Source organism: Anopheles gambiae, chromosome 3 (assembly GCF_943734735.2).
Source record: "Anopheles gambiae chromosome 3, idAnoGambNW_F1_1, whole genome shotgun sequence".
In the NCBI taxonomy this organism is placed as follows: domain Eukaryota; kingdom Metazoa; phylum Arthropoda; class Insecta; order Diptera; family Culicidae; genus Anopheles; species Anopheles gambiae.
In genome coordinates, this window is record NC_064602.1 from 96543114 (window position 1) to 96561460 (window position 18347).

Sequence of the window (18347 nt, forward strand, 5' to 3'; positions counted from 1 at the left end):
TGCGGACGTGCTGCTGCTGACACCGTTAACATAAATTGACTTAATGCGAGTACATAATTCAACAGTGAAGAGAAGGAGTGCAGAGGTTGTTTTGTTCCTTTGCGCTAGACGCTACCGAGCGAGTGAACTTCCGCCCCAAAAACCAATCGAACGGCACCCGTCCGGAAGCAAGACATTTTTCGATGATGGTGGTGGTGTCGTGGCACGCGAAAACTTGTTGCTTCTAATGCTTCTGGGGCTGTGGCTGTTGTGGAAAACCAGGAAGGAAGCATTTGTTGCTTGGTAGCTTTTATAGTTTGTCAGTTTGCTGTCGTTTTTTCTCTCCTTTCAATGGAATTGCTTGGGTTAAATTGAATTTGACCTGAAAGCGTGGTTTGGTGGTTGGAAAGGATATGATTGGAATCATTTCTATGCTAAAATGAAGTACAAACACGTATTGTAACGTTCTTTTAATAAAATACCGTCGCCAACCCTTCATCTAACGTAAGCGCCTAAAGGTATGCAATGCGCGCGACACTATGAGCACAAATTAGCAGTTGGCGCATTTTGAGCAAGCCAACCACGTGGTAAAGGAGGCAGACGTTGTTATAACGAGACCCCTATAAATAAAACCGGTATGTTTGATACCATTTTCGTCAAATCCTTTCCACAAACAGTTCCTGAACGTGTTACAAATCGAATCGAAAGAAAATGCGTGGTCGACAAACGAGCCCCCAAACAGCTGGCCACCACCAAGCGGTGCGATAATGTGCACAAAATTAATTAACAATCAACAGCGCATCGGCCCAGCATGGAAGGCAGTGGCCGGCAGTGACGCAACGTGATAACCACACCAGTGTTGCACTCAACAGCAGCACTTTTCCAGCGAACTGTTTTGTTTTGTTGCTGTTTTTTACAGGTTCGTTCTCTTCTCATTTTCGCCCTTTCCCGTCCGTCCCGTCCGTTCTGGGTCTGTGGGTCGCTGGTTCCCTGGCCCTGTGTGCGTCTATGAGCACCAGCGGTTTGTGGCGATTATGTAAACAGTATCGCGCCTCGATGCAGGGTTTCGGTCACGTGCGCGCGTGTGTGTGTGTGTTGCATTGCGCGTTTACGATAACTGCAGTTGCGGTGCGCTGCCATGGGATGCACCGTGTGCGTTTGGGGTTAGGGGAGGCCATTGCGCGATGGAATTTGAAGCATTTCTAGCTGGACGGAGGAGAAAAGGGGGATGGTTTGCGTAGCGCTGGTTGTTTGGTTTTTGCATCCGCAGCAGTAATGACGGTATGTTTTGTCTAATTATTAAGCAGTGTACCAAGATAGCTTGGGAAAATATTCAATGTCTGAAAGTACTGTACAAGTATTCGGTACACAGCAACACACCAACAAATCATTTCAACATTCACAGCCAAGAGAATCTCCAATGCCATCCTGATAAATTGTCTATCCATTTGTCACGCAGCACTTTGCGTAACGTTATTAACGCTGTAATAGTTTAACCTTTCTGTGTGGCGTCAAGGACTCGATAACTAATGTGATAGCGCAACACAAATCGAGATGAATTTATGGGCCAAAACTTGATCGTCCCCCAAAAACCCCATTTAGTTTCGTTGACGCACCCGGTACAGTTTGTTTTACTTCCTAGGGGAAATTTACGATGATTCGGTCGGAGGCTTCAGCTCTTTGATCGTTTCACTGAGATGGCCCCTTGGGAAGACCGTGTTTACAAAATGTAGTTTAAACTGTGAATGGCGCGTGTCGGTTGGCGGGTGAGAGAGAGAGAGAGATGCATTTGAGAAATTGATTCGTGAAGGGAATGAAAGGAAGGAGGATACAAATAATTTATTTGCATGGAAACATCGTTTAAAGCGTATTTGACTTCCAATTCCTCTTCGCCCTCGATATGAATCACGTCCAGCTCGGGCACAAGCTGTAACCAGACAGCTTGATCCTTCGAAGCTGGCAGCACTGTCAAAGCCGAGTCGCGCTAACCGTTTTTGATGCCACTGTCGAAGATCAACACCCTCTCTCTCTCTCCCTCTCTCTCACACTCTCTAGCAGTCGCAAAGCAATCAGTGCCAATTATCCATCCGATCGTGCAACGGGCGGCCGTCCTTATTACGGCTGTATGCCGTTGGTTATTGGGTATCGCCTTATTGGCTTATTGCAATGGGTCTCTCTGTGTATGTGCTTTTTTTGTTTTATTTATTGCAAAATTATTACCAGTGTCACGGCGGTGCGTCCATTCTGTCGGTTGGTAGCGAGCTGAAGCTGAAGAGGAATGGAAGGGGGGGGGGGGGGAGGGTGGAGTGAATTAAGCCGCAATTACGATGGCGGCATATTTGTAGTAGCGCCGGTGCGACGAATGGAACCAGATGCGAGATGCGTGAGTCTGTGTATGTGTGTGTCTAAGGCAGATGCATTTAGTTCGCCAAATGGACCGACGTAACCCGTGAGGGTGAGTTCTATTTGGGTGAGCGAGTCTGGGAAAAGTATTGCAATTGTAATTGAAAGATGCTTTCTTACGCGATCAAGCAGGAATTATCTAGTGTTTGTCGAACGTTTGTCATTGAAACAAGGTGTAATTGTGTAAAAATCCCATTTTCATTTTAAATCCCTAGGGTGATTTTCGATCGACACGTCGTCTTTTTTTTGCACCTGCACATTCGAGCTGACCGACTTGCCATTTGCCACGCTACATCTTTGGCGCTTTGGCGAAGCATCATTCCGCTGGGTTGAGTTGTGTTGAGGTTATGAAGCAAAAAAGGGTAACACAGAAAAAAAGCACACACACTGTCACCGCGTGTTTTGTAAAAAGTGCATTGCATTGAAGAAGGAAATCGTAAGAAGAAAAAACGCACACCGAATATTGACATGAATGACGCTGATGAAGCTGTACTTTTATGCGCAACTCATAACCTGAACTGACCGGTGTCGTCGTTGACGCTGCCAGAGAGAGAGAGAGAGCCAATGGAGGGAAGGGATGGACGGTACGGAAAAGGACACGGCTGCGAACTGGAAAAGTTGCAGGTTTTTACACGCCGTGGACGGCCGTCGAGGTCGCGACCGGCGCGCGGGAATGTGGTTTGGCAATTGGCATCAAATGAGCGCGAAGAAGCAAAACGCAACCAAAAGAGCGCACATGGTCGGTCGAGCGGTCGGAAAAGACCGACAGTAAGCGCAACCCGGCATGCGGCGATCGTGTTTGTGGATGGGGGAAGCGAACGGGCCTGCTGTGTGTGATCGCCTATGGTATGTTGATGGTGAGAGGTGTAAGGTGATGGCGTGACTTCTTCGGTCTGATGTGGCTGTGGTTCAGGTTAAAGCAACATAGACTCTTGTGAAGATGGCTGATTTGTTTTTTTTATCGTTTCTGTCTCATCATGTCATCGTCGTTGTCAGCTGCGTGATGCGTGTGTGTTTTTACTAGCCCTGCGCATTTGCAGCGGGTTAATAGCGCGACAGGTTTAATGATGAGATAATCAATCTCGCGGGTCAGCCTGTCCACACTTTAGGACAGCAGGCGCGTTTTTTTAATTATTAGTACTTTTATTTGCACCATTTATTTGTTAATGAACCTGTAGAGGGATGCAGGGGTGTGTGACTGTCCGGTACATGTCAACACACACACACACACGCACACGCTCGGTACTCCCGGCAGGCAGCCGGGCCGATACATGTACGCGTGTGCCCTTTCGCTAATTAAAACGCCGCACGGGGCCCCCATCAGATCGTGATCGATTTCGATTTGCGAATGAATTGATTTTAATTGGCCAGCTGTCAGTGTGAACGGGGTAAACATTTTATCTTGCTGCTTGTGTCTTGTGTGCTTGTGCTGCTTGTGCTGCGTTTTTGTTGCAGTTACATTTCCCTTTCTTCCTTAAACATAACGGAAAGTGAAGGAAATGACTTTTACATCCCTTTTTATGTGGCTTTGCGCTGTGCAGGTTTTAATTTAAAATTTCGGATTTGTACCGATCTTCCCATGGATTCCCGTGGATAACGATGGCGAACCTCTCACAAGCAACATGCGCCTTCCTTCCCTTTTCCCGTGTAGGGGTATTTATTACTGCCTGGCGCTACCATAAACGATTGCTTATATATGGGTGTTGTTTGGGGAGAATGAAAATAAACAGAAATGCTAATCGCAGCAAATGGAAGCGGTAGGAATGGTTGCGCGAGGGCAATCGGAAGGTTTAAAGGGGTGACTAAGTGTTAGTTTTGGTGTAATTTGGTGTGTAATTTCTTGGTAAATGTGTGCCTACCTGACCCACAAGATTGTTGATTGGATTTAGAATCATCCATTTGAATGTGGAATTATCATAGCACTGGATTTATGTTGTATTTTTTCGGCACTTTTTACGTTAAAACTGCCATAGCCAACGTAAAAGTAAACATTAGAGTGTGGTTAAACCAACGGTCAGCACTGTAAGCGCATTGCGAGAGCAAATAATCGAAATCGGAGAGGAGAAATGAGCACGAATACGCGAAAGGCAGGGTTAGTCGGGCTAGTTTAAACTTCCCAAGGAATTCTAGTTTTAAGAGGATGTAAGGAATAAATTTCAATAAAAATTAGTTATGTTTTAAGAAAAATGTAGTTATTAAAACATGATAATTTGACAAAATCCCTTTGTACATTGTAAAAGTTTTTAAAATATATACAAAAAATATGATTTATGATAAAGTCAATTCCAAAAATAAACATTTGGTAAGAATTGAAATAAAAACTTTTCAAATTCTTCAAACTTTTATGAAAGGTTGAAGTATTATCTGAAACCTTGGAGATTTTATTTTTTCTGTAAATAATATTTTTCGTCTTTTAATCTAATTTTCCGTAAACCATTTGTAGTAAAAATCAAATGAATATAATCTCCCCTGCAAACTACTTCTTTTTAACCCACCAATCCACTCCGACCAGCTCACTGTGCGCGCAGCGAGCGGCAGAGCGCGGACTTCAATCTGCTCAATGCGTCCAATTGGCTGGCGCTTGCCTCAATCTGATTTGTAATGCCGTTCGGTTCGGTTCGCTAGCGTTTCAGCAGTGCGTCAGTGCAGCAGCGTGTGTGGCTTTCCCGTGCCGGCTCGTGAAGGTGTGTATCAGGTTCATTTGTCCGTCTATGTGTGTGTGTGTGTGCGGTGTACGTGCGACGACGGTACAAGAATTCCACGGTAGGCTGACTCTGCACCAGCAGTGACCCCGAGCAGTGGACCGCCAGACAAGGTGCACTTGGGGTGCTAAGGCAGCTGCCGTGTCGCTTAAGATGTTGATGTTCCGTGCCCGTTTCGACCCAGCCAACTTTGACCTAGAAACGCGCCGTGTTGTTTAACTGTTTGTGTGAGTGTGTGTGCTGGTGTGCGAGATGGTGGTGGTGGGGATTGTGGATAGAATTCCTGTTGTGTGTGCGGTTACCGTCGCGAATATTGCCCCCCCAAAACAGTTGTGCGTGTGCCGGATGGGCAGGCAAGCGAAACAAAACAAAACAAAGCAACAAAAAAAAAAAAACAAGCGCACAAACTAAAAGCTCGGCAAAAATCTCCATTTCAAATGTCAAACGGTGGTGCGCCCGCTCGGAGCCTGGTGTGAGGCTGTGTGCAAGAGAGCGAGTTTTGGTTGCAAGTGTTGTTTGCAAATGCGTGCCTCGGAGAAGAGAAGAGATTCCACATTTTGGAGCGGAAATGGCACGTTATCGACCGGTTATTGAGAGCGAAAGGTGGACGTGTGGGTAGGGACAGGGAATGGGAGGAAAGGATCTGCACCCGCGCATCTACGACACACACACACACACACACACACGCACACCGAGAGGTTTTCCGCCAAATGTCAAAAAAGCCCCCAAATGGTGCGCTTGCTTGGTCGACCTTCCCGCGGACGCACACACATTGTAGGCGAAAGCGAAGCGGTCAAAACCTGCCACCGATATCGAACCGTGAAGCAGAAAGAGTGTCCCAGGGACAGAAACGCATTATTCCCCAAATGCTTGGGGCAGAAGGGGAGCGAGCGACACACCGCACAGTTATTCCGCTGCTTAAGAGCTGGTGAAGAGCACACAAACAGCGGGACCGAGAGCAGTGATTAGCGGTGGAAGAGAGAGCGAGAGAGAGAGAGAGGCACTACACAAAAAATAGCTTCCACGGCGTGTGTGTGTGGTGAAGCCGATTGTTGTGTGTATATCTCGTTCGTTCTGCTTCTTCTTTTTTATACGTTCGCCTCTCCAATCTCCGATATTAGTTTGACGTTTTTGTGTGGTGCTGGTGCTATTGTTGTTGCCTTTCAATTCCCGCGCAGCTTCACCGATTGGATCTCTCCGCTTAGATTGTCTCTCGCACACACTCACTCGTATTGAGAGCAAACAGATGATGAGCACTGGCGAGCGAGAGAGCAAACACGTGTGCGAGAGAGAGGGAGAGCGAACTAGGGGAGAGTTCGAAGAGCAAACTGCAGTGGATGCTGGAATGAAATTCTCCGAAAGAAGGGGGAGCTGCTACCGTGTAACCCTGCTACTGTGTGCTGCCACTAAACGGTGCGAAGATTTAGCAAATCGTATTAATTGTGCGATGTTGAGGTTAAGTGCAGTTGCTGCAGATGTAAATTAGCAATTCATTTTGATTACTTTTCAAATCGATATTTAATTCAAACGAACAGTTTATTGTACATTATCACTAGCATTAATCTTGGGACATGTTTAATAAATATTTGGAAAAAGCCCGATTGTTTAAAAACCTCCCAGGTGACCCTCGAGGAATCTTCAATATTCAATTATGGCCGTTGCTGGAAGGCATGATTTTTTTTTTTTGGAAATTTTCGACAACACAATGTTTGCCCAAATCAAACATCCCCCATCTGTCCGGGTTCTCACGGATTGTTTGTTAACAGAATTGCTCCCACCCCCCCCTCCCCCCTCTTTTTAAAATGCAAAAACACACCCGCCACATCATATTCAGTAGCCGTTTATGACAGTTCATTATTATCCTCTGGCAAATTAATTTACAACTATGCTAATTAGTGCCTGCGCCATTACGGCGCGGGCGTGTGTGTGTTAGGTTCACCTATCTGGTAAGATGTAAGGTTGAGGGTTTTTTTTATTATTCGGGGCCACTGTAAAGCCTCTAATCTCCTCCGCTTTTTTTTGCTTTTTAGGACCGCCATTGCTATAAAAAAAATCACCATTTTTTCTGTCCTCTTTTGCCTAACAACATTTCTATTAAACACACAAGCATTCAGTCAGCTTGTTTGCTGATGAACACCTTTCTGCTGACAGGTGGCTTTGTGTGTATGTGCGCGTAGAGAAGAGAGCAATCAGTTGGAAATGAAATTCATCACCGACGACGTCAAAAACGCGCCGCATTTCAGAATTAATTTGTGCGCTAATTTTATTTAGAAACGCATCGTAAAGCGTGAGAGCAATTGAAGCTGGCAGTAAGTGTGTGGGTGTGTGTGTGAGTGGGTGGTTTATATCGGATAATTGTACCGGGAACTGTGTACTAAGGCAAGGCGTTGGAAGGCGTTGGGAAGAAGCTGATTATTAATTTGATAGACGCTTGGAAGAAGGTGCAGCGTCTAATTTTACTCCCCCAACCTGTGCGGAGTACTGCCTGTTGGAGTAGTTCACCGGGCTAAATGTGTCACCGCGCCGAACGTCGCTACGTCCATTGCTTGACGTGTCTTTAATTGATTTTAGAGCGCTAGAATGCCAAGACGGACAGCGGCAGGCAGCAATGTCCTGAGTTTGCTAGAATTCCACATCAGAAGGAAGCCCCTGGAAATCCGTCCTATACTGTCGGAGCGTCGCATGGAAGCCACGCAATAGTCATAAAAAATGGCAGTACAGCAGGCAGGCAGGCTTTACTTTGACCATGTCGTTTGCACTGGCAGAGGCCGTAAAAATGGTGACCATGCATTTGCGCTACCTTGCGCTACCCCTGGCCCTCCGCAATGGCGTCAATCGGTGTGCTGATGGAGGGATGACGCGACACGTCGTTAATTGAATTAGCTGTCCACGTTTGTCGAATGTGCGGCCACGGTTGTAGCAACGGTGTCACACACACCCGTCAAGCACTGTGCCGATCGGGGCCGGTTCTGCACTCTCCGCTTACGAAACGCATCGACCGCATAGCAGGGGTACGGTAGCGGAATCCGTAGTAATATTTCCGAACTCCTCCGAAACACCGACCGGACCCATTGGGAAGAAGTTTTCCAATTAAAACTCCATCCGGCTCTGGGCCTGGGCAGCGCGGCGCTCTCCAACGGGGCGCTCTGCAGCGTGTCGTTGTTCCTTGTTCCTTTTTCTTTCCTGCTGACTTGTGAAGTGATATACCAACCTGACCTGCGGGAAGGTAGCTCTTCCAAGGACACACGAGAGAGGAGATGGCGTGGCTGGCAGATTAGCAACCGTTGCTGCTCGAACTGTTTTCGGGTAATTTTTCTTTCAGTGTTGTTTTATTGGTTCACGAGTGATCAGAACAGCAGTTGAACAGCGAGAAAAGGAACAAGAAAACTCAATAAAATCAATCGTGTAATAGGATCCACGGGAACTCATCCGCAAGGAGAATGGCAGCGGCCGCCCAATTTCGACCCAACTTTGTTTACAAACTGTTGGACGTAAAAATGGCCCCCTTTTTTGGGGGTCCGGGTAAAGGGCAGCGAAATCGATCGTCGACGATTTGGTCGATTATTTTCAATCCCTTGGACGTGTGACGATGAAGAGGGGGGGTGGGAAGGACTCTTTTTTGTGTGTGGAAGTAATTAAACTTTTGACATTCGACTTAATCGATTTCTCATTACGATGTTTGTTGCGATGCTGTGGCTGTGTCTCCCCAAGGGCCAAGTATAACGCGCGGGAACTAATTATGGTTATTAGTAATTGGAGCGTTCTTCGGAGGTCATCATCGCGGATATCGATGGGCGGTAGTGCAAGAAAATGGAGTTTGGTAAAGGGTTGGGAACGAGCGAACGGAAGAAGAAGAAGAAAGGCACTGTTGCGCTTCACGGGCGCTAGCTTGCCTGGTTCGGCGCGTTAACGGTTTGTTTTGCTTGCCACAAGAATAGCATGGATAGCGAGTCCGGAGCACGGAAAAAGCTCGTCCTGTGTCCATTGCAGCGCCTTTCGAGGAAATTGCTGGTGGAGAATGATGTGAGCAGAAAGAGAGAGAGAGAGAGAGTAGAGAACTATGCAGTGAGCGAGTGAGCGCGAGCCATAAATCGAGAGCACTAAGAACGGGTACATAAAGTAGGGTTGAGAACTTGTTTCTAGCCACACCATCGATACGAAATAAATTGACACAGCAGGGCATCCTTGCGCGGACAGCGAGACAGAGAGAGAGCACAGGAGCGTGTTTTACTCTCTCTCTCTCTCTCTCTCTCTCCGCCTGCTCACACTTTCCGGCAGCAAGGAGCAGATTGCGTAAATGTAACACTCTCATTTCATTCTCTCCCATTCTCTCCTTTTCACTCTCATCCCGTTTCGTCGACAGCGGAGAGAACGTGCTCGTCGTCGTTACAGCTACAGGCAGGTCGCCATACCGAGTCGCCTTAGTGTTGTGGTGCGCGTTAGTATCCAGCTAGTGTCCTGTCAGGTGCGTTCGTTCGTCTTCCCGTTGCGGTGTAAAATCCGGAGAACAACACACCTGCTGCTGCTGCTGCTTCTACTAGCGAGCAATCGTCGTGGGCCCCAGCCAACGCGAACAACCGTGTGTGTCTGTGTGGGTACGTTGCAGTGCGTTCGCGTGTGGGTGTGTGTGTCTCGGTGTGTGTGTATGTGCCACCCGTGCAGGGTGTGCAGCGAGTGGTGGAACCAAGTACCAAGTCTCGTTCTGCCTGTTCTATGAAGAGTAGAGAATAGTGTGTCTGTGTGGTGGAAGTGAAATTGGTTCGGTAGCAACGGCAGCGGCAGTGCGACAACGGGTGCGTTACGGGCGCAGGCGTTACTGCGCGTTACTCTAGCCCATTCCATTACTGTTTCCCGCGTGCCGTGTGCGCTAAGTGTGTGTTGCGCCGTGCAAGCGTGCTGAGTGCTGAGTGAGCTGAGCGCTAAGCTTTCCCGTGTTTGCTCGAGACACAAGCGGGACCGGACGCGGCAAGATGGCGGACGACGATAACACGCTGGAGGAGATCCCGGAGGCGGAGAACAAGATGGCGCTACGCAACCGCGGGCGCAAGGGTGCGCTCAAGAAGAAGAACGTTTATAATGTCAAGGATCATCGCTTCATACCGCGCTTCTTCAAGCAGCCGACGTTCTGCTCCCACTGCAAGGATTTCATTTGGTAAGCAGGCCCGTTTGTTTTTTTTTTGCTGCATTCTGGATGTCTCGCGATGTGTGACTATGTGTGTGTGTATGTCCCTCTGGATGCGTTACGCTCCAATAATGGTTACGGGTCGGTTTTGAAAGGGCAGTAGGAGGGCGCCCAACGATGGAGTGTCAATTACGGCACGGTTTAACTGGAACTTCTTGTGGCTTTTAACAGGATACCGTGACACACGGAACCGGGGAGAGCAGAAGAGAGGACGATGGGTGTGTGTGTGTGTACTGACCGACCAAGTGTTGGCCACCGAGTGTAAGCAGAGCGGCGATGGTGACGTTGATGGTTTTCTTCCCCCGTCACGTTGCTCACGTTCCTTTGCGAGTTGTTGGTACGATCCGCTTCTGTTATGAATCATATGCAAAATTATGAAGGGCAGCGTAAAAACGGGTCGAAGGGAGAGGAGGCTGGAATGGTGTAAAACATGTACCACACAATGTTCTTCCTCCACTCCCTGCGGTGCCACAACTTCCACACTCTTCCCGGTCGTGAGCGCAGGTTCTTCGCAGTGACAGCCTCAGTAACGCAAGCGGCCAGCGGACAGATACGGATTTGTGTTGCAGGCTTTTCGGGTTGAAGTCGCACACGTGTGTGTGTGTGTGTGTGTGAGGGTAGGTGGTGGTAGGCAACCGAGCCGTAATTACTGCTGTGGGTCGTGTTAGTACGTTTTTACTGGTTTTTACAGTCCCTGCCCTGCGGACTGGAGGAGCATTTTCTTCATCATGGTTAGTACTACCTCCGGGCGTCCGGGTGAGGTAATGAGCGCGTCTGGTGTAGGAGTGATTGTTTTGCTTTTGCTGTGGTCATGGTTGTGCCGTGGCACCGTCTACTACAGTGTTGCCCCAACGTGTGATTTCTAACGTTGCACACAGGACGGGACGGGTTATAGAAACGGGGAGCTGAGGCGTGGTTTGAAGAATACATTTTACCTCTTTTTTAAATTTCTGACAAAACTCATTTAACCGAGTGGCTTTTAACGACTTCTTTTATGGCAGGTTATAATCTTGAACCGTAAACTCTTGATTCTTTGATTGAAAACTGTGCCCTCCCTGCCCAACCCGCTCTCTACTGCAAATCTGATAAACGTCATCGCTCGTTTCAAGTAACTTAAAACACAAAAAAGTCAATCAAAGCCCGTAAAAGCTCGGCTGGTCTCCTTGCCGTGGTTTTGGGAAAAGGTCCCAGCCGAAAATATGACACTTTAATTTACAGCTTGATTGAAATGGAGGTCCTTTTGTCGTAAACCGAACCTGGAACCTTGCACCGACCATAAAGATCATAAACTGACAACTTGTCACCTCTCCAACTTGGAAAATCGATTTTACGGGTTTAATTGCCACGGCTAACTCCACCCCGGAAGTCAACCCGGGCTCGAAGCTTTCCTATGGGGAAAGCATCCCACGACCCCCACGCCCACCATTATCAGCTAATGAGTGGGAGTGTATTTGATGGGGCGGCAGCGCTACTTGTTCTGCCTGCAGCATGGGAAGCTGGCGGCGTAAGTGTCCCATCTTGTCCGGTGCGGCCGTGAAGGTAATAAATCACGCCACGGAGCGAACTTTCGGAAGCAGCAGCAGGTTGCAACAGGCCGCGGGGGACTCCCGCAGTGCCTACGCTGTGTGTGCTGTTGTTGGCTGCTGGCTGTGTGCGCTGTGTGCGTTTGAGTGTTGATTTCCCGGCCGTGAGCCGGTGAGCGGTTTAATTGGGTACTGATGGGGGGGTTTTTTGGCGTAGGTGGAGCAGGATGGGCTCCTACTGTTTGGGAGCTACTTTTGAAGAAGGTATTTGCGACGAGATACGGTCCCGAGTGGTTGAATGTTCCGATTGAAAAGGTTCAACCCTCCCCGGGGCGGTGGAAAAGGCACGCGCGCTCGGTTCGTTTACGGCCACGTTAATAGAATAAATGGGGCATATTAATTGTTGTGAGTTTATTAAGCATCCACAATCGTACTGGCAGTGTATTTCAATTCACTGCACCACCAGGGAAAGGAACAATATTGAGCGATTAAATTCGAAAACACGAACATTATGCTAATGTCCCGTAGAGAATGGGCTGAACGAGCTGCTAAATACATTTATTTCATCACTATACAATGGCACTGGTTTCGCCATCACTCCACCCCCTGTGCTTTCGTTGTCTGTGGAAGCTCTGGCTGTTGAATTCTAGATGCAAGCCCACGCCTGCGATTATTATCGAATTAGTGGTTTTCTAATCAGTTCTTCTTTTTTGCCCACCTTTTGCTACGCCACCCAACCCCAGAAGCCTGGTAGCTGCGCAGAAGAACCAAAAAGGGGTGCTCTACGCGAACGGGGTCGAACGGGGTCGGGGTTCGGTGGCTCGACGCGAAACGATACACCAAGTCACGCTGATCCGATAAGTGGAGGGGAAAATCGGAAGCCATGCAACATAAAAATGAATGGCTTGAATATTGCAGTGCTTTCGGTGTTGCTGCGTTTGTGTTTTTTTTTGGTTCCGGAGGAAGGTTGCATAAGAGTACGAGGAAAAAGGAAGGAGGAGGGGTGTCTTGTACTCGTGCATGCTTGTTGTTGGTCGGTAAGAATGTTTGGAAGGCAAAGGAAGGAGGTGGGCGATTTTAATTTACCTAAAAGCGGGTTGCAACTGTCCGAAAAGTGTGGCCAAGGACAGTGAAATACGTGATTGGAACATTTTATTAGCACTGTCAGACTGTATAAAGAATTTAAAAGCATTTGAAAAGCACCGTTTGACATTTTAAGTGCGTATGCGTAAATTAAAAAGCAAAATTGGATAGAAAACTGCACGAAGAAATATGAAAAGGGTAATTTTGTAACACAAATTGCATACATTTCGGCGTTTTATCGTTTGTCGCCTGACAGTACACCAGTTTTATCGTAATTGCCCCTGTATGAGCAGTGTAAAAAGCATCCAATATAGGCTGAAGTGATGTTACAAAAAAAGGCCCGAACCCTCCAAATAGGTGTCAATTATTGACAAATTCCCATGACGCTAACGACACCGTACGTTATGATGCGTAGCGCGCTGATGTTCATCAATAACTATTAACGGGCCATTTTTTTCGTTACCTTTTCCCGTACCAAAAGGGCCTGGTCGTATCATCGCTGACATGTTCTTGTTAATAACGTATGAGGACGGACACAGCGGCGAGCACATCTCGAACCGGGCGTGCTTAATGAGCGAGTGGAGCCGAAAAAAAAAACGAAACGCCGTGCTAGCTGACAGAGGGTGATTATCGCCTTAATGATGCCGACGCGCCGGGCGTATTGAAAGCTCAGCAAATAATCAAATTGTGCTTTACCACCGGGCGTGTGATGTTGGGCCAAAAAACAAAAAAAAAGAACAGGTTCCGCCTTCTTATTTGCCAGTTTTTGACCAGCGGCGACCCGGGGGCTTGGGTGTACCAGAAATGTAATTAAAAATATCGATTTTCGCCCGAAGCGCCTTGCAGTGCCGACGTGCAGTGCCGACCAGGGGTAAAGGTATGGCGTGGTCGGTCAGAATTATTTGCAGCAAAACACCGCTTCTCGACCCGCTTGGAAAGGATTCAGAATCAGCTCAACACGCTTTTACACGCTGCAGCAGAAAGCATTGGAAATCGTGCTCCTCACTGTCGCCTGATGCACAGTGGGGACTTTCATCATCGCAAATCGATTGAATTAAGCTCGCGTGTCACGTCCCCCCGTGTGCTGGTAATTGCTTCATTAATTAGCACATAATTGTTTCGGCTCAGCGCGTACGGTGGCGCGAGCGCGCCTGAATTTATGTGCAGAAGGGCATTTGATGAATAATATTCCGTGCGAGAGCAAGCAAAAACCAGTCCAAAAAACAAACGGACAAACCCCGGTTGCTGGAGCACTTTTGTTGCATACATTCGGGCGTTTGCCGTCATCTGTCAAAGTGACAGCTGGTGGTGTTGGGCGCTGTAGGGAAAAGGCCGGGAAAAGGCGGAAACGATTCGAGAGCATGTGTTGCTACAGACGCAAACGCAAATCCACCCAATTGTATACGCACGTACAGTCGGCGAACGGGGCAGTAAATAAATTAATGATGGCCATTCCGGGCCGGGGGGGCTCCTCGGTAGTTTGCGCGCTTGCAAGAGTTTCTGTGTGCGTGTGTGTGTGTGTTGGTATGTGTAAATATGTTTTTGCGTGTTTTTTTTTGTTGGTCGATGTTGACGGCATTGTAGCTACTGGTACACATCGTTTTCCGTTCGCTGCTGCAGCGGTCCGGCTCTATATTGTTATGCCGTACCGGTTCATTATTCAAGGGATTTGTGGCGTACCGGGAAGTGGAGTGGTGGTAGTTTTTACGTTGCATGCCATGGGTACATTAGTGGCGTGGCCGGTTGTTGAGCTACGTGTTTCTTCGGCTCATTTTGCATATTGATTGCTTTGTTCGCATAGTCCCGGAGAACGTTTCCCGTCTGATTCGAATAAAACAAAGTACCGTAAAAAAATGCTGCAAAAAATAGGATTTCAGGAGAAAACTATTGAAAAGTCCTGCCCTTTGTTTTGTTAGCATTGCTTGTTGGAGAAAAGCAAAACTCAATTATTTGTCTTATTCAGTAGCTGAAATGATATCAACTTCAATTAAGTCACTTGCTCTCCTATCCGTGTAGGCTCACGTTTAAGTGTTCGTTGAATGATCGTTCGCACTTCTCCCTATCGTCTCGTGGATCTCTGAACTCGATGTAGGCATTCTGTGCGGACAGCGTTTCTGCTGACCTGTGCCGTGTTAATTCCAGCGATTTAATTCATTTTTCACCTTATCACGATGGCTCCAGCGTTTCGCAACACACACACACCGGACACTGGCTGGTGGGCGTTTTATTGCCCTGCACAGACTGGCCACCGGTCCGGCCGATTGGCTACGGCTCGCTGTCGACCTTTTAATTCCCGTTTGGTGAATGGGACTGGCCTGTGCATGCATACTAGCACCGAGAGCAGTAAACAAATCTCATTTTCATTTCGCCTGTCATCCATGTCTAGGGAGGGTGGACAGCTTTTGGAAATTTTGGAGCAAGAGCCTTAAAATACTTTTGATTGGAGTTTGTGAGCAGTTCCTTGGAATTGCCGTTCTGTTGTGTGAACCTTTTTTATTTCGAACGCCACGAACGTCCCGGAGTGTTTCATGTTTTTTTTGCCGTTTTGCATTTACCCAGTGCGTGGGAAAGCAATTTAAAGCGCACAGATAAAGTCACTGCACATCCTCGAAAGGGCAGACACTGTGCAAATGTGCAGCCACACACCAATCGAAAGGGAATCAAGCCGGCCATCACGATGCAGCGAAAGCAGCAAAGAAAAACTGGAGGAGTGAGAAAGAATGTAAATGTAAAGCAGCATGTAAACGGTTGTGGTACGAAAACAGAAACAAACGAAACAATAAAACGAAGTGAACGGTCAATGCAAATTGCAAACAAAAAGTGCACACAATCGTGAGGCATGGCAGAGGGCGCTGAGGCAGGGAGGCGCACAATCGAAGACGCTAAATGAAAGTAAGCATCGCGGAGCGAGGAAGGGAAAGATTTGAATAAAATGTCAGCCTCATGTTGCAATGGACGACATTTAAAAGGAATTGGTTGCTCCCTCATTCACCCCCTCCTCCCCTCTTCTCTTGCCCACTAAATAGACCGTGGTGCTGTGGTAGCAATTTCGAAGCAATAAATAAGTTGGTGGCGATGCCGGTGGGTGGTAGTTGTTGAGCGCAAGCACAAATGAAACTGTCACTGAGGCGGGCAGGAAGGCCCGGGCAGGACACACAGAACAAAATAACGAAGAAAAGGGCTCCAGAGGCACTGCACCATGCTTTCCACGCGCACACGGTCTGCTTTCAGCAATGTGGAGCAGTTTTGAGTAACGTTGGGCTGTAAGCGATGGGACTGTTCCCTTTAGCGGCTACCGAAACTCACTAAATTCGGTCGAAAAATGTTAATTATATTGCTGGTTCTTGGAGTTTGAAGGTGCTGCCGTGTTCCGTTTCCCGAGAAGTTGGCTTTTATTTGCACCCGAGTGTCTTTTGGTTTTTGGGAGGCGGCCGGCGACATTAAGATGAGTTGGAGTTGGAGTCGTGTTCAAAGAATTGTCAATTATCTCCGAACAAGCAACCGATAACGGTGAAACACATCTACAAGCTGTAGGAGTTTTATGATCTCTGGAAGTCTGCGCCTAAAGGTAGGCTTTGGATTAGCAGCATTTGGTCCTTCGAACCGGATCCATAGCCTTACTGTTGCTTGCGCTTACAACGCAATTAAACGAAATTATTTTGTGGAACAAAAGCGTGCTTCCAAAAGTGTTTAGTAGAGTGCTCTCACAAAAATGAACGTATCCTCTTGTTTCGTTTTCACCGAGCAAACACTGATTAAACCATTCGCGCCGTTGTTTGCGAAGGCTTTGATTTGCACTTCAATCACGCTCGGTGGAAGAGTGCCATTAATATCCCAGCGAATGGAAAAGGGAATGTCTTTCCATTAGCAGCATATTTCGGCGAAACGCCACTGTTGTGATCCATCGTAGAAAAAGGGGGGGAATGCAGATGAAACAAAAGGATACGTACGTCCATCTGTGCAAATGTGCAAACATTACAAGCTGTCTGTCGATCTCGGCCCAAAGGAAATGGTGAATATTGACAGCAGAAGAGCAGATGGACGGAATAGGGCATAAGAGAGAGAAAAAAAAATGGAGCATCAGTATTTCGATTGCACAAAACGTGCTCCACAAGGGTCCATGGTGGATGCAGTGTGCAAACCATGCCACAATATGTACACATTGTTCACCTACACCATCATTTAGGTGGCAGAACGAAGTAGCAGCAACGGAGAAGAAGGAGGTTGAATGGATCATGTCTCACGATGGTCGCCTTTTATCGCATTCAGCTGACAAGCAAAAACAAAAAAGAAGGTTGTTACAGAAAGGGAATCCTCCCCAACTACCCGAAAACCTAAAAAAAGCTGCCAACTTGGGGCATTTATAATGGCTGCAGCACTCTCAGAAGCGCCTATAACTGACGGGCGAACCATCAAATCAATTTTCCGAAAACAAAGGTACAGTAAATTCCCACTGGTCCCACTGGTTCGGTGATTTCTGGTACGGTACGTGACGCTCGCTGGCCATCGTCAGCATCATCATCAACGCTGCACATTCTTTCTGACCAGTCGTCATCACACTCTCGAGCAGACCGAGCTGTAGCACATTGTGGTAGTTTCTGTGGAGGACCGCAAAGAGCCGTGGAACGTGGTCGTCGCGCCGTGGTTAAGCTGCTGCTGTGGGACGAATTTTCTGCTATGCGAACATTTTTTTGCACCCCCCCCCACTCCTAGCCTCCAACCCCCACTGTCACTGTTTGTTTTCAGTGCGGGTGGTGGGTAGAAGTTCTTCCTTTCTAAATGGCCTTTCAATGAATGTGATGTCCTGTTTTTGTGCCTCCCAGGAGTACACCACGCCGTACAACATTGCGGACGGTCATATGTGGTGTATGCTTCGTAACATTGCGCGAAGCGATATGCTTTCCCTTCGTTGAATGTGTCCCTTGCCTGGCACGAGTGCTCTGTTTGCAAGGCTGGCAAGATGTATGATAAAAGAAGAGAGAGAGAGAGAGAAAGAGAGTGATAGAGAGAGTGTTCCGAGAATGTGCAGCAAAAGTAGAACGGAACGTAACGGACAGGAGACGAGAAGCGCCTAGCCGAGCAGGGCACACGTTAGCACAGTAAAACGGAAATGGACGGTGCAACACGATGACTCCAGTCTTGAAAATGTGTATGTATGTGTGTGTGTGTATGTGACCATGCCCGTATGCATGCCCGAGCCATTTCGGTGCGGATGCATCGCTCTTGTTTCAGGGTTCGTTTTCTCTCTCTCTTTGTTTGTTTTTGTTTTGAAAGAACGACCCGGACCGACCGGCAGGTCCGAAGGGTAGGCAGGTCGGCCATGTCGGTCAGGCCGCGGACGCAAAGGCAATCGATATCCCCATTTTCCATCGACACCGTGTTTGTGCAGCTTTCGGTCTCGGGTTTGCAGCCTTTTTTCCCTCTCTCTCTATCTCTCTTTATCGCTTCAGCTGGCACTGGGGAGAGCTGAAGTAT

General features: G+C 47.8%; 1 protein-coding gene across 3 annotated transcripts in view; it reads left to right on the forward strand.

Moving 5' to 3' along the window:
* Positions 1 to 4897: 4897 nt before the first annotated feature.
* The window catches only part of LOC1280437 (protein kinase C, brain isozyme), a 64686-nt gene continuing 51236 nt past the window's right edge, over positions 4898 to 18347 (forward strand). Inside the window, exons 1-3 of one of the 3 annotated variants that reach the window (XM_061658415.1) lie at positions 6911 to 7030; positions 7115 to 7393; positions 9448 to 10236. In XM_061658415.1, the coding sequence (XP_061514399.1) occupies positions 10055 to 10236 (182 nt within the window). In that variant the 5' untranslated portion in view covers positions 6911 to 7030; positions 7115 to 7393; positions 9448 to 10054. Of the gene's footprint in view, positions 5067 to 6910; positions 7031 to 7114; positions 7394 to 9447; positions 10237 to 18347 lie in introns of those variants that run through there. The other 2 variants (XM_061658416.1, XM_061658417.1) reach the window with 2 other exon arrangements.